Source organism: Tyto alba, unplaced genomic scaffold (assembly GCF_018691265.1).
Source record: "Tyto alba isolate M040663 unplaced genomic scaffold, T.alba_DEE_v4.0 Super-Scaffold_1000006, whole genome shotgun sequence".
NCBI lineage: Eukaryota > Metazoa > Chordata > Aves > Strigiformes > Tytonidae > Tyto > Tyto alba.
The window spans coordinates 7316413-7340133 of record NW_024881272.1 but is presented as its reverse complement, the minus strand read 5'-3'; the positions used below and the strand labels follow the sequence as shown (position 1 = coordinate 7340133).

The window sequence follows — 23721 nt, the reverse complement described above, 5'->3', positions numbered from 1 at the left end:
TTAGAAAACAAAGCCAAAACGCTTGGATTTCTTTCTCTTCCTTTGCCAGAACAGTTCGTCAAGCTGATGCGAATTCACAAACATTTTCAGCCAACCTAAAGCACAATCTTTGGCAAATAAATAATTTGCCTAAAAAAAAAAAAAAAAGTAATTGTCCCCTTCTTAGAATAAGGATAAAATCCATCCGTGATTTTAAGTGCTCAGGCTGAACAATGATAGAGTATTTGCCCTGACGACAGAAAAAGAAATAAATTTTGCTTATTACTTTACATATATATTTATACATATCTGAAATTTATATACATGCACATACACACACAGCTCTTTCCGTCCAACATGAATGTTTTCAACACAGAAAAAGTAAAGAGAAGAGATTTAGTGCTGATTAGAACAAAAGTCGCACTGTACCTTACAGATTTCAGCATGTCTCATTAAAACCGGGCTTGAAATATACATATCCTTTAATAAATAAAGCTTAAGGTACATAAACACTGCAGCGGATATAAATTATTTTAACCAAAGTATGTAGGGAAAAAAAAAAAATTACTGGAACACCACGATCCATGGTATTTTACAGTAAATTGGACTTCATCAGCGGTTTTGCATTTTTATTTGATTTTGGAGTTCCTCCACTAAAGCTGTAAGTTTTGTAGAGTTTATTTCACACCTTGTAATTTAAAACGTTACACTCCATCGAAATTCCTCTCAAAAAAAGGACCCAAGTAATTAATGTCTTTGGGCTCAACGTTCATTATATCCCACTAGTGTGAAAATTCATAAAAATAAGACATGGGATTAGGAGCTTAACAGCCTCACACATTTGCAGAGCTGCTGCATTGGCAAATATTTCTCTGCCCTTTCGGAGCAGAGCGCTCCCTTGGCTGCTCTCATTTGTTTCGCTGGATCATCTGAGTCATTAGAAAGTGCCTGAAAAGAAACCTCATGTCTCGTGCTGGTATTTTTTTGGGAAGCAGATAAATAAAAGGGGTTTGGGCCATTTCTTTCCATGCGCTTCTATTTTCTTCATTTGGTGGCAGGATGTGCTTTTAAATCCTCATGGAGACAATGAGAATTTTGGCCACTTGCAGCAAGGGGGACTCCAGATGCCCCTGGAAAGGAAGCAGGACCTGGGCTTTGATTACTGAGAGCTGAATTGCTTCCTTTATGAAAACACCCTGGGTTCTCCTCCCTGGTTCCAAGGAGGTGGAACAGCCTCAGGTTGAATCACAGACTCCATTTTGCCCTTGATGGATTCATAGATACAGCAGGTAAATTTGTGCAGTGAACAGTAACTTTGACCAGAGTTTAATTTCAGAGGGATATAAACCATTCACAAAGTTGGGCTGAATTTGACAAGCACCTTTTGCCAAAAAAACAAACAAAACCAACAAGCCTAATACAGGAGGCTCTTTTTTAAACTTCAAAACATTTCATTCCAAAGTGTTTTCAAAGCAAAGAGGTTGACTTCATGTAGGTGTTTCTGAAATGAGCCTTTTGGAGGTTTTATTGAAAAACCTGACTTTTGAAAAAAATGAAATTAAACTGCAAAATGGAACATTGTGTTTCAGATCAAACACCATGTCCTAGGTTGACTCAATATTTCTGGTTTATTTTATCTTTTTTTTTTTTCCTCCTTTTTTTAAGACTGTCTTGGTTCAAATCAAACAGAATTGCTTCATTCCCCAATCCCTTCCCCCAGGTATCTGAATTTGACCACAGTACAAAGCATCCTTTATCCACCCAGGTTGCGATCGTTTACCCCAGGACATGGCTGGCCAGGAACCCTAAGGAGTAGATCAGCACAGGTCTCCCTGCAGCTCTGGCTACAAAATTTCCTTCCAAACCGGGCAATTCCTTTTGTGCTGAAGTCCTTTCCAGATCTGAGTCATTCATCAAGACTCCCTCTATAGCTGACGGTGAGAAATTCCAGCCCAGGATCGTTAGGACAAGTCATATTCTGAACATGCTGCTTGATTTTAGAGGGAACCGAGCTGTCCAGTTTGGACTCGGAGCTACCTTAAGTGAGGGGATGTGAAGTCTGCAGCAGACCTACTCTTGGGCAGAAAGTATCACTGTAAATTGCTGTTTTCATTACTGCATGTGGCTGTGGAAAGGAAAACCTTTGTCCAGGATAGATCAGCTATTGCATCTGCCCTGGAAATTAATTTGTCAGCAGCAGCTGGGAAAAGTGCATCAGCATTCAAGTACTTTGCTGCCTTCTGATGTTTAAGGTCACATTCGCATTACCTTTCTGCCAAGTGCTTTTTGGCTGTAAGACGGTGCACAATCACCGATCCAAGGAAGGGCTTTTCAGGAAATTCTCCCAAGAAGAGCATGCCAGAAAAAAAGGCCCATTTTATTTTACTCTGCACATTTTTAAGCAATACAATTAATATAACTGTTCTAGCATCCTATAGGTTATACTCCATGAACAGTGCTTCTAACTGAATGTAGTTAGCAGAATCTTTTTTTAAAAAAAAAAAAATTACACATCTTTATGCTTAACAAAAGGAGCTCCTGTTTCCAAGCTTGATCTTGAGGCTCTGTTGCAGCCTCCCATTGCTCAACGGCCCTGGAGAGCTGTTTTGAGCTCAGAGCAAGACACTTGTAGCAAAAGGATGAGGGGATTCTAAGGAAACATCAGGGCTTCTCAGATGGGTGAAAACTGGGAGATCTCTCAGCAAAGTTGTTCTTTAGTTTGATCAAAAAATCTGTCATCACATACTCTGGCTGGTGAAGAGGTGATAAAATCATTCAGCTTTGGGACCTGGAGCGGTTCTCTCAAATTTAAATCAGATGGAAAGACAGACAACTTGTTTTCAAAAGTAGTTAGGCTCTCAGCAAGGATTATGACTCTTACCATTTTCTTGTAGCTGCAAATTGAACGTGCTTCAGAGTTCAAATATACCAGTAAACAACTACCATACTTTTCTGAAGAACCTATCTTGCATCATAGCTCTGTCCCCTCATGAGGACAACAACCACAAAACCTGGTGCTGTTGTCCATGCGAGCATGCAGTGATCCAGTGCTTTGCTTCCTCTGAGGATATCTACATGAGTTGATGCACCAGCATGAAGATGAGTCACAGAAGGCTTGATTAGTGTTGGAAACTCAATGCAGATCTGAGCAAGTTTTGGATGCTTCCCACCATGCATACTTCACTCCCTGCCTCACTGCAGAGCCTGCTGTGCAAATGCTTTAGAGGCTAACACAGAGAAAGGGCTGTGCCTTGGGAAGAGGAAAATACATTCTCCTCAAACACAGTTAATGGGGGGAAGAAGACCAAGATTTAAACTGCAGCAGTGGAGTTTCCAGTTAGGCCTTGGGGTAAACGTCTACTGCTGAGAGACAGATTGTCCATCACTGCAGGGTGCAGAAACTGTCGGACAACTATCTGTCAGGACAGAGAAGGTGGACTTGGTTGTGGCTATGAATTAGAGGACATCTTGAAATCCTTTCCAGTTCTGTCAGTCCAGAACAGGAGGTCACCATACCTGTACCTTAATCTTCCTTGGAAGGTGCACTCCAAAAAGACATAGTCTGCAGGTCAAGTCCACAGACAGCAGCTACTGAAGTAGCAATCTAAGAAATAACACTAATATAACCTTTCAGCAGGAGCAGAGCTCCCATTTCTTCAGGGAAACATCCCCATAAGCATCACACATACTTGCATAGTTAAGCAGTACTGAGACAGTAAGTTTTGTTTGAGGGTACTCAGCACTGGATTAAAACTGCTGTGACCTCATGCAGCAAAACACTGATGCAGTGTATACCACTCTGCCTAGTCAAATTTATCCTCTGAATTGTTATGGGGTAACTTTAGTCCAGCAGAATTCATGCCAGATGGGGTATCATATGTCTTCCTGCAGCCAGTGTAAAACATGAAGCCAATATAAACACTATATAGCATGTTCTAGCTAATTCAACACAAAGCAACAGTGTGCATACACCTGATCTGGATCATATTTGTCCTGCCAGGTGATTTTGCAATATACAGACTGAGTGTTAATGATTTGGAATCGTAGCCCCATCTATTGCCCTGACAAGCCCTCATCTAGTGTTTCCTGCTTAAAAAACCCCTCATGTCATTTCAAGCTCACGTGCAGCATTCAGAGATACTAACACCGTCCTGACAAGCTACTCATGATGAGTTTTCCCACTCTCAAGCAATCAGGCCTACAAATGGAGTCTGTAGGGAAAAGGATTTATGCCTCTTAGTAGAGTTGCAAGAAATAACACCGATGTTCAGCATCACTACAGAAAACCACCCAGCAGAAGAGTCCCGGCCATCAGCTCTGAGCGGTGTATGAGACGAGCAGCCCTTGACCTGCTCTTGGTAACACAGCCCACTCATAGTCAACTGGCCAGGCCAGTGGAGCTGTAATTTGAGGCAGGTCCCTACTAACCTGAGGCCGGACATCACGTATCAGGCAAATCCAGCACACCTCCTGTGCCCAAGGCTAGGCCCTAGCAGGGCTTTCTCCCACCTTCGGCTGTAGACATCACACATGCCCTCCATGTCACATCAGCAGCTCTGACCTCCTTGCAGAGATCTCCTCAGCTAGGGCTCAACATGCAGGATGTACCAAGGTACCCATGTCCTCCAAATATATGCTCTTGTGTCCTCTGAAAGCATCTTCCCCTTCAGCTGGAGTGAGGGCCAGCTCCTGGCACCCCCATTGCCCCAGGCAAACCTGTTGCCCGCTTGTCACCCAGCTAGGATAGCAGTGTTGGATTCATCTCCACTTCAGAACGGATGCCACAGCTTACCTTAAACACCCCAATAGACCTGGCATGCACATGAAACCAAGGCCATTTTCCCTCTCTCTCCAACCCTACAGGACAATTGTCCCCGGCCCTCATGCACCCCTCTGCTGTGCCCCAGTTCTTCAGAAACCAAAGCTGTGGGCTTAACACTAGAGACTGTCATCATGCCTCTTGGCCTTGAGATCAAGGCAAGGTCTAGAGATGCCACAGCTCCATCTCCTGAAGGCAGTGCAATTATCAGGTGAGGGCATGGCTAAGTTTATACAGCAGGAAAGTCACAGTGGCATGCTAACCCCACCTTACACAGAAACACATCCCAAATGCAGTCATAAATGCCTAGCACTTTCACAAAAACCAAGTGGCCTCTCCTTTCAGGGTTAGCTGGTCATTTCTACCACAGAAACTCCTGTGTCAGCACCTGCAAGTATTTAAAATTGTCAAGCTTTCTTGCATTTGTTATATCTGCCTTCTGGGTTTTTTTTTTTTTGAGCCTCTATGTTAGATGGTGCTGAGTTTTCAAGATTTTCTCCACAGGGATGAGGCCACCAGGTGACCCACGGTGTGGACAGCCAGCCAAAATTCTGTGGATATGTGATGTTAGCAGATAGGACGTGGGAAAAAAGCTCTAGAAGGAAGATCTGGCTGCAAGAGGTTTAAAACGACCCTGAGAAAATCTCTAAATTGAGAGTTTGGTAATACTGAAGGGGTAGAGAGGAGGGAAAATTTTAGAGAAGGAGAACTTCCCAGCCTTACTTCATGTTACTGATAGCAAGGCTGTGTCTAAACTGACCACCTTACCCCCTCTGAGCATGGAGTGACCGCAGAGGCGACACCTGAGCAGACATGCTGGAGGACTGTGCAGCAGGTTTCCATCTGAGCTTGCCAGTGCCTGTCTCAGCACTGATTTTAAGAAGCAATCCCACTATCCATCAAACAGGGAGGCACAAATTTAGCAGAGGAGCCTGGGAAGGTACTGTCAGTACATCTCTTTTAAGGACACAGCCCTGACAGGATGTTTTGCATCTTTTTTTTCTGATAACCACAATAGCTGGGAAAAGCAAACAAAAGGAACCCAAAGAAATGTCAGCTGTTCTTCAGGTCCAAAGCAGAAGCAGGAATCTTCAAGGCCAAGCAGGACTGGGAAACAAAAGCTCTGAGTTGAATTAGTCATGTACCAATTGGTCCTGGAAGAGAAGCCAAGTTTCTACCTTGCACGGATTCCCTGTGCTCTGGTGTGCAGCTGAGCCCCTGCCGTCCACAGGGTGAATGTTTTAGTGCCTGGCTCTTTTTAACTGGCACATGTTAAGAGCTTTGAATTAACAGGTGCATAAAAACTGTCAAAAAACACTTAGCTCTCAAGACAGTCTGTCGGTTGTATTAAAAATACGGTTTTATGTAACCACATTCTCTCAACACTTGCTGGGTATTACGGCATGGGAAAGTCACTCACCCTTTCCAAATCAAAGCGGTGATGTTTAAGCTCTCCTGCAGAAAAAGCAAAAAGGAAAGAAAATGAGAAAGGCTACAGTTCCTCTGATCTTGCCAGGGAATTGCTCCTGTTTTCCACACTAAAGGTAGATTTCTTCCAGCTAAATAGGACCAACCTAAAGCTCCAGACTAGAGGCAAGCACCCCAGCAGGTCAAAAGACCAGTGTCTTGCAGCCTTCCTGAGCTAGAAATGAGGTATTTCTTGACAACTGAATGGGAAGATGTCTCACTTTCTGACTGAGGAGGTGATATTTGCTGTAAACGTGGTCTGTGATTAAAAAAAATATATCAGAGTTTAACAGAGGTTTAGATTTAGGAAAAAAGCTATCTGTGTCCACGCTTCAGAAGTGGTTTAGAAATGGTTTTTGTTCTCATTCTCCCCTCAGTCATGACTCCCGAACATCTGGGATTCCAGAAACAAAAGCATCAAGTTTCCAGAGTGGAGAGTTGTAAGACACAGGTCCAGGAGAATTTTTAAAACTCTCAAAAGCATTTCTGAAATCAGTTCCCTTTTAAATATGTGGCAAATACATTAAAGTGGGCTTTGGATTAAAGTTTTACTGCCTCTTGATAAAAGCCATTCGCACCTTTGATGTGTTTGTGGATGGCAGCCATCCCAAATGCCTTCCCCAGGCCTCACCCCCATCAGGAAGTCTCCCTCTGGCTCTCTCCAGGAATGCCCAGATGGGTTATCATCTGTCACCTCTCCAGAGGTGACCAACTCCAAGCAGCCACCTCTGGGGTCGCAGACATGGTAGGTAAAAGCAAAGATTTCTGAATGCAAGTGTTTAGGGTGTAATGGTGAATGTGCATAACCGCCCTCCCCCCCAAAGCCTGTGAGAAGTGGGAAGAACAGCAAGGACCTGGGCTTCTGAAACCGGCTGTGAGTTTAATCCTACTGAGTTTAATTCTGTGAATCTTCCAGTACCACCCTGTGCTCACCCACCTTCTACTCAGCCTGATGGCTCTGATGAGCCCGAGTTATTTGCCTAGCCTGGAGGACAGATAGGTCCATGAAGTTTCTCCGCAGCTGCTGGAAGGAGGAAGGGAAATTGGTTGAAGGACAGAAGTAGAAAACTTATTGGTGGCTTGGGAGGGTTTGAGTAATGAAAGACTCCAGTGTTGCAGGCACTTGGGGCAGAGGAGATGGGCTAGGCCTTGAAAAGCAAATTGTGATTTCTCATTTAAAGCAGCTATAGCTTTGTGGATGTCAAGGCCAGAAGGGAGAATCATGAGTGTCCAAGTGCAACAGTCAGGCCAAGGAAAGTGTTTTCCAGTAGCTTCTCAGGTTCTGCCAGCAAGAGCATCACCACCGAGAGACTCAAAGAGGGACTGTCACTGACAATACCAGATATGCTGAGCAAGTCCAGGAGCGGGAGCCTGCCTGCTTGGCAGTGCTGGTTTCCTGCAGAACTGGTTAATGTCAATGAGGCTGATGAACACTCCACAGTAGTTAGGGGATGCAGCGGGATGGCATGGAGAAAAGCCCATCGCTAAATATTTTGATTTGAGGAGCACAGAAAAGAAAACAATTGGTATTTTAACAGACAGGGAAAAAAGAGATCTGGAAGCAAGAAGAAAATCCTGCAGAGAACGAGGCATGACTTTTTAAAACAGCTGCAAGATGTTCTTTTTGGAGGACCAGAGAAGCATGTTAGAAAAATGTTGGAATGGACCTGGTTCTTTATGAGCACATCTTCATGCCAAGTAGTATCATCTCCTCTGCCATGAAGCTAACCACCAAAACGTGGGACCAGCTGCAGCTCACATGATAGTGAAGCCAGAGAAACAACCTCTAGGACACCATCAGCACTACAGACAATGAAATATGCACCATCAGCAACAAGAACGATCACCTAAACAGCTACACAGCTATTCAAAACATGACTTAGGGTTTTGGGTGATATTCAGAAACCTAATCCAGATCCAAACTGGGAAACTTTGAAGATGATGTCTGAATTGGATTAACCCTTCCTTGGGACAGAGGATCTGTCTACAATGGAATGGCAAAAGTGACTCGAGCCTGCAAAGACACAGCTGTTTCACACTACCGAGCTCATGTTGCAAAGGCAGGGAGTGTACTCTGCGCAGATTTCAGCACAAGCTCACAGCATGGGTCTCCAGTGCATTTATAGAGTTTGTTGCCCAAACTAACAATCTGAGAGATAGCCATTTTGTGACTCTTCAGCCATACCGTACGCAGTCAACAAACACTTCCAGTGGGGTGCCCTTGCTGGGCTGATGGCTCATGACCTCCTAAGGCTATGGTAGTGCAAAGGGTTACCTTTCCTCATGAAGAAAGGAAGGAAGCAAGATAACATGGCTTGTTGAGACACCAATCTGCAGGATACCTAGCTCCATCCCTTAGTGAAGGAGTCACCCCAACAGTGAGCTGCTGTTACCTGCTGCCTAGGAATGACTCCCAGGGCTCTCCATCCCTTCAGCTCTCCTGGGGACATGGTGGTCCACAGCCATGTGGAGGCAACAGTCAAGGTCAGCTGCCCTTTAGCTAAAGAGCTTCTATTTCTATTGCTGTTGGACCTTATGACTGCAGTGTAGCCAGGGCCTCACTTGATACTGATTGCTAGCAAGACGCCTTATGACACTGCTAAGCTTGAAGTTCATGGAGTGACTCTGTCTGTTCTACTACCTCCTTTGCTGGCTCTTTGAAGGAGGAAGCTGGGTATATGAAATAACTCAATGGGGTCTCCTTCAGGACATTTAGGTACTAATACAGAAGTAACACGTGGTCAGCAATTATGCATCTGGAGCTGCTCCTGATGCATGTCAGTGAGACCTTGACTGCTGCTGTTCCACTATAAACCCATTATAGCATTTGTTTGAGAGTTCCCAAGCCACAGTGCAGAGCAATGCCTTCCCAACAAACCAGGAGACTGAGACCTTGGGCTCAATTTGGCCCTGCATCATCAGGGAACGCCCACAAACCAGAACAACAACCCGTTACTGTGCACCACAGACAAACATCAGAGAGACCTTTGAAGGGTCAGATTCAGCACTGATAACAAGAACACGAGAGAGTCACACCAGACATTCGTATGTTCAGATACATCACCAGCACTACCAACTGCTTCAGAGAAAGGCAAGAAGCCTTGCATGGGGAAACTTAAAGAGGTCTGTCATTCAGGGATTTATTTATGACCCATGTTTCACTTTTATTACCCACAAAGAAATTAAGGTTGGTTTGGGTGTTTTTGTCTTAGCTCTAACCCTTGAAACCAGACTCAGGGAGGGCCACAGTTTCAGCCCATGCATGGTCTGAGTGAACAGTGAATCTGTTCCTTCATTCAGCCACCTTGCCACATCCTCCCTCATTCTGTAAAATGCAAGAGACTGAAGAGATGTCCCCAGCACTGCAGCTCTCACACTGAATGACTTATATCCACTTCAATGGCATCACAAGGCATAAAATGGGTTCTTCCAGCTCTTGGGGTATCATTCTTTGCTGTGAGGAACCTCTAAGATTTTCTCTTAGTGCCTGCTCAAATGCATCCCAGCGCTCTGCCGGAGGACTGGGCTGAACTGTGTTTGCAAGGCAACCTGTCACATCTCAGTTATCCAGCTGTCTCCAGAAAACAGTACAGCCTCTTCCGTGATCTAGCCCTGGAAAAGGGAGTCACGCTTTCACTACCCAGCTCTCGAGTACAAACACAGCACCTGGCCCCCACGCATGTTTTCCAGTCCCAGGTATCACATCAAATGGCATCCCAGCTGCTGCTAGCCTTTCTGCACTCATGCCACCACTCACCGTTGCCTATTCAATAGGACACTGTCCCATCCTCTGAAGGATGGTGAGGCATGGGGTGCCGAGACTGTCAGATCTCTGCCACACGTGGGCTGCTTTACTTACTGCATAAGAGCAGTTTCTCCCAGTTCTCACCTCTCACACACGTGCCAGGTGTGAAAACCAGTTCAGACATTAAAAACCACTGCTCAGCCCTAGCAGCGTGGAAAAATAAAATCACTGGCTGATCAGCCAAACAAGCAGGTGGGAGTGGTATGGACAGAGGCAGGAGAGACAAGGTACTAAACCTGCCCAGTGCTCCCAAGCGCCTCGTTATACTGATTTATGTTTAGCTAATTGAGAAAATGACTCTAACTACACAATCCAGGCCCTAATTCAGAAAGGCCCAAGCTTTTTAGTGTCTCTACCTGCATCTTAAAAGGCATGATTTAAACCCTGTAACTAACAGGCTGCCAAAGGCAAGGATTTGAAGGATCTGATGTCCTATCATGCCGAGGGGGTGAGGCTTGCCTAACTTCTCTCGTTACTTGGTCTTTCCCCACTGACGTACAAGTTTGCTGCTGGGACATAAATCAGGGGAAATGATGAAGGAAACCAGTCTCGTGCCCCATCAAAGGAGCCAACACTCGCTTTAATAGGACCATGCAGACAAGCCTAAATAGGGCACTTAACAAGCATGTGGTTTCTATAATACCAGCCCACATCTTGACACCCTGTTTGCATTGCCACTGGAAAAACCCTTTGTCCCTTGCACACCACACCTGCTTATATCCACAGAATTAAAAAAGGGATCGTGATATAATACCAAAGTGTTGAACATACAATTTTGGGGTTGGATCAGACCTGCAGAAAAAATTTATCTAGTTCTCAGCAACTGCATGAACCCTTATACGCAGATATGGAATGCACAAGAGCGGAGCATAGAGGCCCAAGACACTATGTGTACACTGAATCACAGAAAAGTAACAGACTCGGTCCAGGACCCACAGACAATCAAAGATCCCTCGAGGTGCATCTGATAAAGTGCCAGGCCTCAGGATGGGACAATCCATATCATAAGGGTTTTGATCCAAATTTGAGCCTTGACAGTAGAAAGTCTACAGATCCTACTGCCCAAAGCAGAAAATGCAGAATGGAGGGAATCCCAGCATGGGAGGCAACTTGATAGTGCTCTGCCCCTCTGGCTCCAGAACTTCCCCAGAACAGAACTGTCCCACAAGCAATCCTTTCTAGCATGTTCTTAATACAGCTGGGCAGGAAACACAGTACCCCCAACCACTAGGCCAGTCACTGCTTTTTACTCTTACTAGTTTTTCCTCATTCAGTTTAGATGGGATACAGGCTCAGAGGGAAGACATTGCAGAAGGTATTAGGAAAAAGAATGGCTGACAGAGAACTTGAGTCTCTCCCCAGACAGCTACCCTAAGCTGAAACCTCTTGAGAGCCCAACTTCATCTGGCTGGATATACAATCAGATTGGGGACCGTCCAAGTGTTTTACACCATGCACTAGACATCCATGGGAACCCCAGGCTGAGCCATGACCATCTGTGCTCATTTAAACATTTCTTGACAGAGGAGGGAGTGTTAATCCCAACATCCTGGACAAACTGCAACATGGGCAATTATACTGTGCTTTGGAACATTCTCACAGTGGTATACATCGGTGTTTTCCACTTCTTCCCATAATGGCAATGTGGTGGCCCAACACAGAAATGGCTACATTGCCCCACGAGAATGCAAGTGCCCTGTGATGAGCCCTGCAGTGTTACCGTTAGCTATCACACATTGCTCTATTTTCCCTGCCATGGGTGTTCAACCTTGGCACGCTTCACGTTCAGACTTCTACCTGCAACAGGCCCTCACATAAAAATCTGCCCATCCGTTCCTGATCTATGCTGAACATTTCATTTTTCCATTTTTCTGAAGAGATACAACACGCTAGCTGAGTGGACAGCACACCTGCCTTCAATACACTCCAGTGACAGCAGAGCCAAATGTTTTAAGGTCCGTCAGCTACTACAAAGGTAGAAATGGGTTTTGCTTGAAGAGCCTCAATTCCAACTGTTCTCTTTCCTTAAAGGAAAAAAAGGAAAAAAACCCAACCCTTTTGTTGCACCAAAATCATCTCCTGGCATTTCTGACCAGCACACATGTTGTTACAATTATGACTGGACTGCTTGGCTCCGGCATAGGGGGAATGTTAAACCGGCACACTGGCACCCATCAAAACATTTGCGAACTTCCAAAGTAGAACTGACACCACGGTAGTGGTTTATATCACACGTCAGAGAAAGGCTTCATAACTCAGATCAAACAATTTAACTCTTGAGCTCCCTGTCTGGAAAGAGCGACCAAATGCTAGGCCGCCTATCGTTATTTCATACGGCTGTTTCACGTGGCTTCCAGCCAGTTCACTTCGTTTTGCAACAATTTCAGTGAGGGACTTGTAAGAGAACAGCAACTGATGATTTTAACAGCATCTTTCCTGTCAGGCAGAAACAGCACCAGCACTATCAGGATGGCATATGATAATTTTTCGACTTTTACGTTATTTTGCTGGATATAAGCGTACTCCCTTCTAGGAAACTCATATTCTTAAGTAGTTATCAAAAAGATCTTTGGACTTACAATTTTTTGCCTTTTTTGGTTTGAGGAGTTCAAACAATAAACTTACCCATGACAACAAGGTACAATCAGTAGGACTATTTTAACCACATTTTAGCCTACTAGAGAACCACAAATTATACGCAAAATGGTATGCATGTGCTTCCTGTAAATACCATTACAATTCAACTCTTCTGTCAGATGCTTTTCCGTGTGTCCCCTGATGAGCTGAATACAACTCTAATGAGGAACAGACCTATTCACTTAGGATTTAGGATCTCTTGAGGAGCAACTGGGGACAGCTGCAGAGGACGGAAACAAGAATGGTACAATTAAATTACTATTGCACTTACTGGTGTCCAGTTTTGAAAACCATAATCAGGTTGCTACAAGCTGTTCTGCAACTGCAGACGGAGCAAAGGAAGTCAGTCACAATTTTCTCACAATACAAACAAATCTTCAGCTTTTAGGCCACGTCTTCCAGAAAAATAATAGGGAATGCAGTGTATCAGCAACAACAGAGCAATGCTTCACACGTATCTCAAATGTTACTTGGAGTTTTCTAGCTTCTGTCAGCCCTGATTATGCAGGGCTTCTCTAGGAAACAGATTTATCCTTCTTTCTCCTGTGTATGGGAGGCACCAGTAGACATTTTCCACTGCTGCCTTAGGCCACAGTTAGTTGAAAAGATTTTTGCCAAGCTGTATCCTGCCATGTCTTTGCTTTATACGTTTTTGTATTTTGGAGCAGCTTTTTTCGAGGTTTTACTTTCACAGAGCAAAGAGTTGCCAAAGGACATATCTGATTCTGTCATTTATCACCTCCTGTGGAAAAACAGCCTCGGATATGTGTATTAGTATCAGATATCACAAGTGAAAGTAAACACATTGCGTAGAAGATGCACTGATTTATTAATAGAATAAAAATGAAATGTAGTGACATGTTTTTCCACTATTAAAGCCAGAGACAATCAGTGTCCCATTTATATACTTGATGGCATCATTCAGTAAATCATTCATAAACTCTGACTCTGACTGACACGTTCAGGTCAGGTATTACAGAAACCATTTCCACAATGAAAGAAGCCTGCCTCTGTTACAAAGTGGGTAACTATGAACACAGTCTCCATGGTCTGCAGCTGCAATCGGTCTATGGGAGGTTCTCCTGTGTCCTCTATTTTAATTCCTGAGACTTTCTCCACCTGGAATAGCTTTTTAAAGCCTTTCAACAGCAACAGAGCAAACCAGCTGAGCTTCTTGTGGGGTACAAACCCACTCTTCAGGCAAGAGAATGCATTGAGTATCATACAAAAATGGGCTCACTGCCAATATACTATGGAGATTATTCATTACAAGATCCCTGGCTAAATATTGGAACTTTGAGGCAACTAGGACAGAGAAAAACATTTGTAATGGAACAGCTTTAATTGTAACACACTCTTTTTTTGTGTGCTTCCACTTCTACATCATATAGATTGCAATGTCTTAAACTGTAACCCGTCATTTTTGTTAAAATATAGCTGCTGTGATTTCATAGATAATAATATTACCAATATATAGCTTTGTGTGATCTAGCATTACTTGAAAAAAACAGGCAAAGTGATAACTAGGAAGTATTACAACTGACTTTGCTATTTGCCTCAATATGTGAATTTCCTTTAAATCAGGTACAGGAAAGAATATCAGCTACAAAGACAATTAAAGCAAGCACTTGGGTTTCACGGGATTCAAAACTGTTGAAAACTAATCCCTTACAGATACAAAGGAAGACAAACATCCTATCCCAGTTGTGAGGGGACTGAATGCATTCAGAAGCAGACTAAATTGTGATGTTTTCTCCTGTAGATATGTATCTATTGCACACTGCTTGGAACAAATACCTGTGATATTGATATACTGAAAGCCTTTGGAAAAACCCTACTGTTCACTTCCAAGTATCCTGTTTCAGGAAGGCACAAAGCCCCTTGAAGAGCTGGACATCAGAACATGAACTTAAACCGGAATGACGATGACAGACTCCCCAAATGGAAGTCTTATGGAAAAAAAAAAAAAAAAAAAAAAAAAGCAAGCCTTTAATATTTGAAAACAATATTAAAGAAAAAGAGAAATGAAGTGTATATTACTGGCACTGCAGAAGCCCAGATATAACAAGCCCTCAGAGAGTATATCTTCCATAACTGGCTGGCTTATCTGAATACGGTAGTCACGTAGCAGAGCAAGCTGGGGAGTCTCCTGCAGTCACATTTACTGCTTGAGTTTGGCTGTCCATATTGGAAAGGGATTTGGTACCAGAGTTTTGAGACTGAACCAACTGTTCAGAAAGAGCAGGAGAAGCAATAGCATGGTTAGCACGCTCACTCTCCCGCGCAGTAACATTGGGAGTGGGGTTTTCCTTAGCTGTCCCAGCATGACTGTGTGACTGGCTGGCTTGTCTCCCTGCTTCTGCCTCCTGCTGCTGCAGCATCCGCTCCACCTCTATCTCAAGTTCCAGATTTTCCTCATCTGCCTCCACTTCCAGCTGCTGCATTAACTCCTCCAGCTTCCTGGCCTTGCGGAGTTCGTTCTGCTGTATGATCGTGCACAGGTGCTCCGTGAGGTGCTCCTTAATCTCCGTCTTGTGTTGGAGGTCCAGCTTGGCTGCCACATATTCCGACTCAGCCTTATCATACCGCTTCCTGCAAAATCATCAGCATCATCATTTCCCGTGGGTTAATTCTCGAAGCACTTGACAATCTGACACATGGACAGATACTTTAAGCATCCCTGAAATGCAACTTGCTCCTCAATACGTTAAGGCCAGCTATTCACAACATGCTGCTACGTTAGTAAAAGGGAAGAAAATAGGTGTGAATTGATCAAATCTCCTCCTCTTGCCACATTAGCACCCACTGCGGCTGTATTCCAAGAGTTAATTTGCTCATCGGAAATCTACAGATTGAATCATGAAAAAGCATTTGTACTGCCTCTTTTAAGAGATGCATCACTAGTGGCAGAAAGAAACCATCTGAAATTGTAGTGTTTTCACATTTCTAATAAACAGCTACCTAGTGAATGGAAACACTGCAAAACAGTTTTGTGTTTTTTCTAATTCAGCCATCCAGACAACAGATACAGATGCTACAACGGTGCTACATACATTTACATTTTGATCTGGTCTAGAAGCGTACTCTTCTGGCCACCCATATATATGTTCAGAAAATCATGAGCAGCACAGATTGACACAGCATATGACATCAATAGTGATCACAATTTTTGCGTGACAACAGATGTAGAATATTATTGTAAGCATCCCCCTGACACATACCTCCTGCCAATTTGCACTTCCTGTCATGATAAATATAGCAAAAAGGAAATATTCCAAATATTTACTGTGGCTAAGGCATCCGGGATATCCAGCATTTTAATGGTTGGTGTCCACATTAGTGATGCATCTGCCACTGCATTCTGTGAATCTGTGTATTAATTCTAATCTAATTAAGACAGATGCAACCTTGCTCATCAGGAAAGGGAACATGCAGAGGCTTTTGCAGAATGACTGACATTTGCAGAATGCGACGTACCTTACAGAGCATTCATAAAACTAATATTAGGAAGGTGGTTGAATAAAGAATCCTGCTGCTTTATAAAATCAGATTCAAATATCTGGTTAAACAAAGCAAAAGCAAGATAGGAGAGATCTTTTGCTTGGGGAAACAGAAGGAAATAAGACAGAGAAAAGCCTTCCCAAATGTGTTCTTTTCTATAATAGTCATAAAACTTTGACCCAGCTGTGAAGGCTATGTCTGCAGTGGGCAGCAGATGCCCGCTTACATTTCCCTCACAAGGAAGATTTCCCTGGGTCAGGTATCTGAAATGGAAAAACTAATGCTATGCTGGAAACTTCTGCAGAGTTAAACCTTTGGGCTGAATTCATACATATTCTTCACCTCATATTTATAAAAATTCCATTCCACAACAATTGCCAAATGCCCCTAACTATGTATGTGCTCAGGACTATTTAATATTACACTTCTTGACCCAATGAAATTATTTGTGTTTTAGCCCTAAAATATAAGGCAAGGACTAAAAAATTGCTTAAAAAGACAACACTTAAAAAGTAAATCCACTTTGGCTCATAATACATAAAACCTACAAAACTGAGAAGTATCTAAATCACATTTCCAATCCCTCCCTCACAAAAAGAAAGACTTACTAAGTTCATGAACATCATTAAGTATTTTGTAAAGTCTATCCCCTCTGTCCTACCAGCATCCCCTTTTGTTATCTTCATTAAAAACTGCTTTCCAAATGTCAGAGATATTTGTGTTATACGCTCTTTTGTCATTAAACATTTCAAATAGACACATTACTACAAAATTTTGGTAAGGAAATTTCCAGGAGCACTAACTGGTTTTAGAAACCAAACTTATACCTAAAATACACTGAAATATTCTTCCTCTTGAGGATATGAAATGCTGTATGCATATGCACTCAGCTACTGAAACTAGTTTATCTTTGATATTTCAAATGATAATTGCACAAAAGAAATCCTTATTTTTTTAGCTACCACTGCTATTTTTTTAAAGACTAATTACCATGTTTATTGGCCTGTGGTCAACGTATAGCAGAAGTCATAAGGAGAAATACACGTTTAACACACTGAATCATGAACCAAAAACCGCAACCGAACATTTCCATTTTATTGAACGGCTACATAAACATGCTGATGTTTATCTACTGATGTTGTGGTTTACCCACAACTAATAGGGTGTTCCGATTAATTTCTTGCATTTAAGGAACTCATCAGAACCAGACTGATTAAAGGCACATTGTGAAGGGTGAAAGCTTGCTTTTCCCTTCAATTTCTGGTCCCAGTTCCAAAAGCACTTCAGCAGTATTATATGTTTTAAGCTTAATTGGTCCCATTGATTCCAACAGGACCAGAGCTGTCATCAACAAGCAAGTTTCCCTGAAAAGGACTTTCATTTTAGGACTTTTTAAAAAAACTCTTTCCCCCTGAGAAGAAATAAACAACCTTGAAACAATAAAGCAGGGCTTATGGACAACTGCACGGTTAAAGCAGTAAGTATGTCTCGTGACAGCACGAAGCTGGAAAGCACAGTCTGCAGTCAGAAAAACTCCTTCAGTTTCCAGATTCCAAGGGAGAAATTAGGAAATAAAAAGCACACTTTTACCTCAAGATTTGAAAGCCCCCCAGACTGCGACCACTTTAACTACGCATTATTACAATGACATAACTCCATTACTGCTTCAGTGACAGGAAACAGCATTTTCTCCATCCACTCAGGCAGCGCTATTCCCTCCTCCCCGTCTGTCACTTACCGGGCATAGGAGTAGTCCAAGCTGGCCTGATCAATGCGGTTCCGCAGGATGCCAATGTCAGCAGATACCATGTCATCCAGAGCTTGCAACTCCTTCTGAATCCTTTTTAGTTTCACTGTTTCAGCTTGAGTTCTTTTGGATCTGCAAAAGGAAGATGCCTTGTTTTTTTTTTTCCTTTTCAAGCCTCTCTTCTTGACATAATGGGCCCCATTTCATCTGCAGAGCAACTAACTTATTTAAGAACTATTCAGAAGGTTTCTCCTTTATGGTTTAAGACTTTTGATCTTTGTTTAATATCCACAGGGATCTAAAATGCCTGCTATTAAAGGACTATGGCAAAATTACGTAATGACTATAATCAAAGTGCCTAAAATGGATTGTGTTTCTTCACTGTGGAAACACACAAGAAGCTGCTGTATCTAAGTAGTTCTCAGTGTAAGGAAACAGGAAATGGCTTGGGGGGGAGCAAGAGGGGGAAGGGTATTTAGCCCTGCAAATATCCCCTTTCAAAGAAGCCCAGTTAGCAGGGGCCAAAAAGTCACCTAACCTAAGCTTGATTTCCATTTTGTAAAATTATTCCCAAAAGGCCTAACCAAATCCCAATGAAGTCAATGGAAAGTTTTACATCAAACACAAAGGATTTCAATCAAGCCTTATGTAACCTTTTTTAACTCAGCCTATTCATTCCTAAGTCCTGAAAACTAGATGTTGCTAAGGGCAGCAAGCTTTGACAGATTTCACTCCCAAGCAAGCTAAGTAACTTTCAACAAGCTTTTATACCAAGTCACTTTGTTGTCATTCATCACCACCAGCAAAATCACGGTTTTCAGCCACCGCTTTACACCCCAAAGCAGGTACTTGAAAGCAAGACTAGATGTGTAAGCAGTGACGCCATCTCTTATTAGACCAGCTGATGCAGGTGGAGAGAAACATCCTGTAGTATTGCCCAGAGCCTGAAGAAGGCCTTTGAATGACAGACATAATTCTCCAGCTATCACCTTCCAAGTCCTCCTCTCTCTCTCCTCACGCTCTGCTTCCAGGAGGAAGAACCCAGCCTGGTGGTCACACCCATGTTTGCTGTCCTACAGTGACTCAGACTAAACGTACTTGCGTTTTACCTCTGCCCGGCAAAGGAAAACAAAATCTTCAGAACCTCAAAGAGAACCTTCCGCAGAGCACTGGCCGTGTTCACCTGTGCTATTCAAGAGCTTTAATGGGCAGAACACAACACATGTCTGGGAAAGCACTGTGCGCCTGAAAGCTTCAGATCTCTTTCCCTGATCCAGTGTTACCAGCTGCTCCAACAACCTTCCCTACAAACCTTGCCTTCCCTGTAGTCTTAAACTATCTTGGTGGACAACACTGTACAATACCTTAAAGTCTAGTCACCTGAAGAGCAAGAGGTAACAATTGTGAGAACATGTGAATTTTTATAACTTCTAATCAGCCAGTGGTAAAACGGTACCTTCCTAAAGTTGATAGTCTTCAACACTTTTCACATACTAATGAGGAAGAGTCAAAAGCCCTAAGAGAAATAGCTATAGTTTCCCCTCACAGGTTAGGAATCAAATAAACTTTCCTTAAATCCAGTGAAAAAAAATCAAGAACAGAACAGGGATGAGCATCTGAGCACCCCAACTTCCAAACATGCCCTTACTAACAGGCACAAGGACTTCAGCTAATTCTCAAATTGTGTAATAACTTTTCCATCTGTGCACAGAGCTGCAGCTTTGGAAGTGTGAAAAGCTTAGTCACAACTTCTTAGCCAGAACTTGTCATCAAAGGGAAATGTCGATCACAGCTGCTCACTTGTGGAGCAGCACATACAGCGCACAGAGAGGAAAAAGTGAGATTTAAACAGAAGATATGCAACTGGTTGCAGATGAAAAGTAATCCCTTCCTCAGCCTCAGCCCATGCTGCAGCAAAGCGCCTTACCTCTCAGCAATAGCTTTGGCCAGGAGTGCCTTCTTGCGTTTATTCTTCTCTTCTATCAGCCGCTGCTCTTGCTGGAGGATTTCCCATCGGGATTTTTCCTGCCTGCTCATTGACAAGAAGATCAAAATTAATAGAAAGTTCATTTCTCTCCCTGTTCCCCAAATGACACAAATATTCACCATCATATTTCCTGGAGCAAACTCTAAAAATGTCAAAGCAACAATAAACAGGTTTCGGTTCTGAGGAAAGAAGAATCATCTGCAAGAAGTCATTCAAACCAATAAAACATTTCCAGATGAAATCTGCTGATCAGAACAAAAATCTTCATAAGCAAGTAAGCTGCTGGTTAATTCAGCTTTGCTGGAAGAAGGAGCATACAGCACTTTTTCAGAAATGGATGGAATTTTTCATTTAAAGGATGTGCTTCCCCACTAGGTAGAAGCAGTTTCAAGTTTCTTACTGGCTGCTACAAGTGGCCATCTGTTCAGTCTGCCAACATTGGCTCTTTTTTGGAAATGTTTTTTCCATAAAACAGATCCTTTCACAGGTCTGCTTTACAATACAGCCCCCAAATAATTAAACTGATACAAATGAAAGGCTGGGAAAAGTTACAATGAAAATGAGCAATGAGGAAGATCAAGAATTCACTTTTGGCACCAGGGTAAGTTATCTGGCTTCCATTTCCTAGGCTACATCTACTAAGAGATACAACCAGCCCCAGAGGATGGAAGGCAAGGTCTCAGGTGAGAGGGGGCAACCTGCATCAACACAATTGGGCAGGATTAAGGAGAAACAAAAACCGCTTTGCCCCTTTTTCACCCTGTTGTGTTCTTCATGCCCTCTCTCAAGAAGTCTCAGCTTAAAAATACTCAAGTTAGCTATGTTAATTTTAACAACCATTTCTGCACAAGAATATCTCCTCAGACTTTTCCTAAAACCCCATATAGAGGAATATTTTTAATAAGGTTTAAATTCAAGTGCACAGGCTGAGGTGAATTCAGCAGATTCAGGGGGCTGTTGTTGCAGCTAAATGTCATTTGCTTCCCACAGAGTGAAAAACTTCTCTGCAAAGCTTTAGCTATCTTCTCCCCAGTCAAACAGTGTCTAATTTTTACTACCAGGAAGAAGATGAACAGCCGGTACCACTGGTGAGCTGCACCCACACGAGGAATTTGGCACTGCTCTTCAAAGCGCTGCTGTTCTGGTGAAGAGACAGCTATCTGCAGGCAGGTGACCCCAGCCAGGAGCCGGGCGGGTAGATGGCAGGCAGCGTGGCCAGCAGCCGCGGCCTCTCAAGGCGCATCTCTGCACAACAGAACCTCCCGGATCCTTTTGAGTTTGAAATTCGACAGAAGCCACACGCTGCTTCTCCACACAAGCGCTGCTGACTGCCACAGTCCTGCCTCTCCAGCAGGAAGCACCTTTGGTCCCCTCTGAGATCTGACGGGCAGGTATAACCAGAGATGGGGTCTGGCACACCACACCTGGAAAGCTGCTGATCCCTGTTTTTGGGGAATACAAACGATGCATGGAAGTTTGGCAGCCAGCCAGCGTTTGTTGATTATATCGGGCAGAAAAGTTTGGACCTGAACAGGAACTCAAGGCTGCAGCATCACTGTTAAAGTGTTTCAAAAATAAACCGTATGTCCTAGAAAAAGAATTCATCCTTTTGCCCCTCACACTTTGCTTTGCAGGCTGAGGGAAGAAAGAAAATTAGCGCTTGGATACAGACAGGAAAACAAACATGAAGGGGTAAAAACAAGTAATATCTCATATTAGAAATGCCTGCCCTCTCCAGCATTTAGAAAGCAGCTTCCTTTTATAGGCTCCTATCTGAATTCTGGATGAACAAATTGCCACATTCAATCGCACTCCCAGACAGCCCTGTTCAGTACTTTTTCCTTTCTTTCTCACATGTATCAGTCTGACGTTTCTGAGGGAAGCAGGCATCCCACTGTGGGCTGATACACAGGGTGAGGGCCTTGAGACTGGTCTCACCTTGAACCATGAAAGCTACAGAACTGCTTAAACCTGAAATTTTACCTCCTTACCAGCATTTTTGGCATTAACAAAACTGCAGCAATACTATAAAGGGGAACACAAAGTTACACCAATCACAGCATATCTGGTCCCAAAAGGGCTTTCTGTTGGATTATACTACAGAACTTGGTCCTGAATCAGGTTTAACCCAACTAGAGATGAAAAACAAAGGTTCAATACAAAGGAAACAAACATGATCTCTCAAACCTTCCTATCAGATATGAGAAAGTTCACTTCACATCAAAGGAATGAATCAATACATAATAATAAAACTCATCCCCTGATTTCACCGACTTACTAACAATTCCACTTTCTTTTTCTCCACTTTGGAGTCTGTCTTTGCAGGGTGGGTCTGGGCACTGTCACTGCCATTACAGGGATCTACTGGTGTCGCTTCCTTCTGACGGTCTTGGTTGTTACTCTGCCTTTGATCTGCTGAAGGAGGATGAGGCGGTGGCACAGGCTGCTGAGGATGACAAGGCTTGTGTTTCGGTACAGAAAGCAACTGCTCAGGAGGAACAGAGGCTGCTCCACCCTGCAGTCCCAGCTTCTGACATTGCTGCTGGAGGGCTTTTTCTCTTTGCAATTGCTTCCGACTCTTATTCACAGTGTGGGGGCGATGCTGCTGCTCCGAGGATTCATACAAATCTATCAAAGGAGGAAAGGGAGAAACAGGATTAAAACCAAATCTTCAGATCAAAGACACACTCTGTGAATTAGCTTTTCTGGGCAAGCAAACGTGTGCAAAACCAACATAAGGAAAAGACACGCCAGAATGTCAAGGGAGAACAATGTGGGGGAAACCCCAGGAATCTGGCATTGTTAACCTAGAAATCAAGAGGATCTGAGTGTCCAAAATGAGGAGAGGGAGGAATAAGGGGCCTGGACTGCTGGACTAAAGGAGGAGCCATAGGTAGGAGTGAGGTGACTCTTGGGGGAATCACAGAGAGGCGGATCCAGGGCTAAAGAAGGGTCCCAGGCACCCCTTTGGTGAGCAAACTGGGGGTTTATAAAGTGAAGAATGGGGAAGAACAAGGTGACAGATGGACAAAGAGGAGGCTGGGAACATAAGTAGTGGACAGACAAGTGTGGGTGCAGGCCAAGGGGCTGAGGAGTCTGGAAACGTGACCGGGAGGTTGGGGGTGGAGGGAGAGGGGCTGGGCGGCCGAGGGAAACGAGGGGCTGCCCGGAGAAGCTGAGGCGTTTGCTGCGCGGGTAGGCAGAAGTGTGAGTGCCGGAGGCTGAGGGGACGAAGGGCGGTGGGTGCAGCTGAGGGAGCTGACGGGGTGCCGAGGGCCCGGAGGCTCCTCCGCCCCGCTGCGGGCCCCGCTGCCCCGCCGCTAACCGGGGCGGGCGCTACGGTCGGCCCGGTTCCCAAGCCCCGGCCCCCAGCCAGAGCCCGGTCGCGGTCGGTACCTGGGCGCTGGCCCCGCAGGCGCCGCAGCTCCTCCTGCGAGAAGCCGGCCCAGGCCTCGGCCATGGCGCTTCCTCCTTCCGCCGGCGGGGCGCGGCGGCAGGCAGGGCCCGCGGCTGCCCCCGCCGCCGCCTTCCCGCTCGCCGCAGGCGAACGCCACGGGCAGCCCCGAGCCGGCGGCGCCGCGGGGGCCTCGCGCTTCCATGGCAACGCGGCGGGGCGGGGAAGATGGCTCCCTGAGGGGACGGGGATGGTCTTGAGCGGGAGAGCGGGACCGGCCTTTGGCGGGGGGGGGGGTCGCTGGGCTCCGGAGGTGACAGAGTCCGGAGCCTGCAGGCCGTCCCCGGCTGCCGCGTACCGGCGGGGCAGCCCCGGGGTTCCTCAG

General features: G+C 44.4%; 1 protein-coding gene across 4 annotated transcripts in view; it reads right to left on the bottom strand.

Moving 5' to 3' along the window:
- GORAB (golgin, RAB6 interacting) overlaps positions 1-23444 on the bottom strand; it is a 32196-nt gene extending 8752 nt beyond the window's left edge. The window contains exons 1-5 of one of the 4 annotated variants that reach the window (XM_042784946.1): positions 23339-23444; positions 22225-22570; positions 19883-19984; positions 17947-18087; positions 13513-15299 (exon numbers count right to left, since the gene is read on the bottom strand). In XM_042784946.1, coding sequence (XP_042640880.1) covers positions 14828-15299; positions 17947-18087; positions 19883-19984; positions 22225-22570; positions 23339-23402 — 1125 coding nt within the window. In that variant the 5' untranslated portion in view covers positions 23403-23444 and the 3' untranslated portion in view covers positions 13513-14827. Of the gene's footprint in view, positions 1-13512; positions 15300-17942; positions 18088-19882; positions 19988-22220; positions 22571-23338 lie in introns of those variants that run through there. The other 3 variants (XM_042784967.1, XM_042784956.1, XM_042784977.1) reach the window with 3 other exon arrangements.
- Positions 23445-23721: the final 277 nt, after the last annotated feature.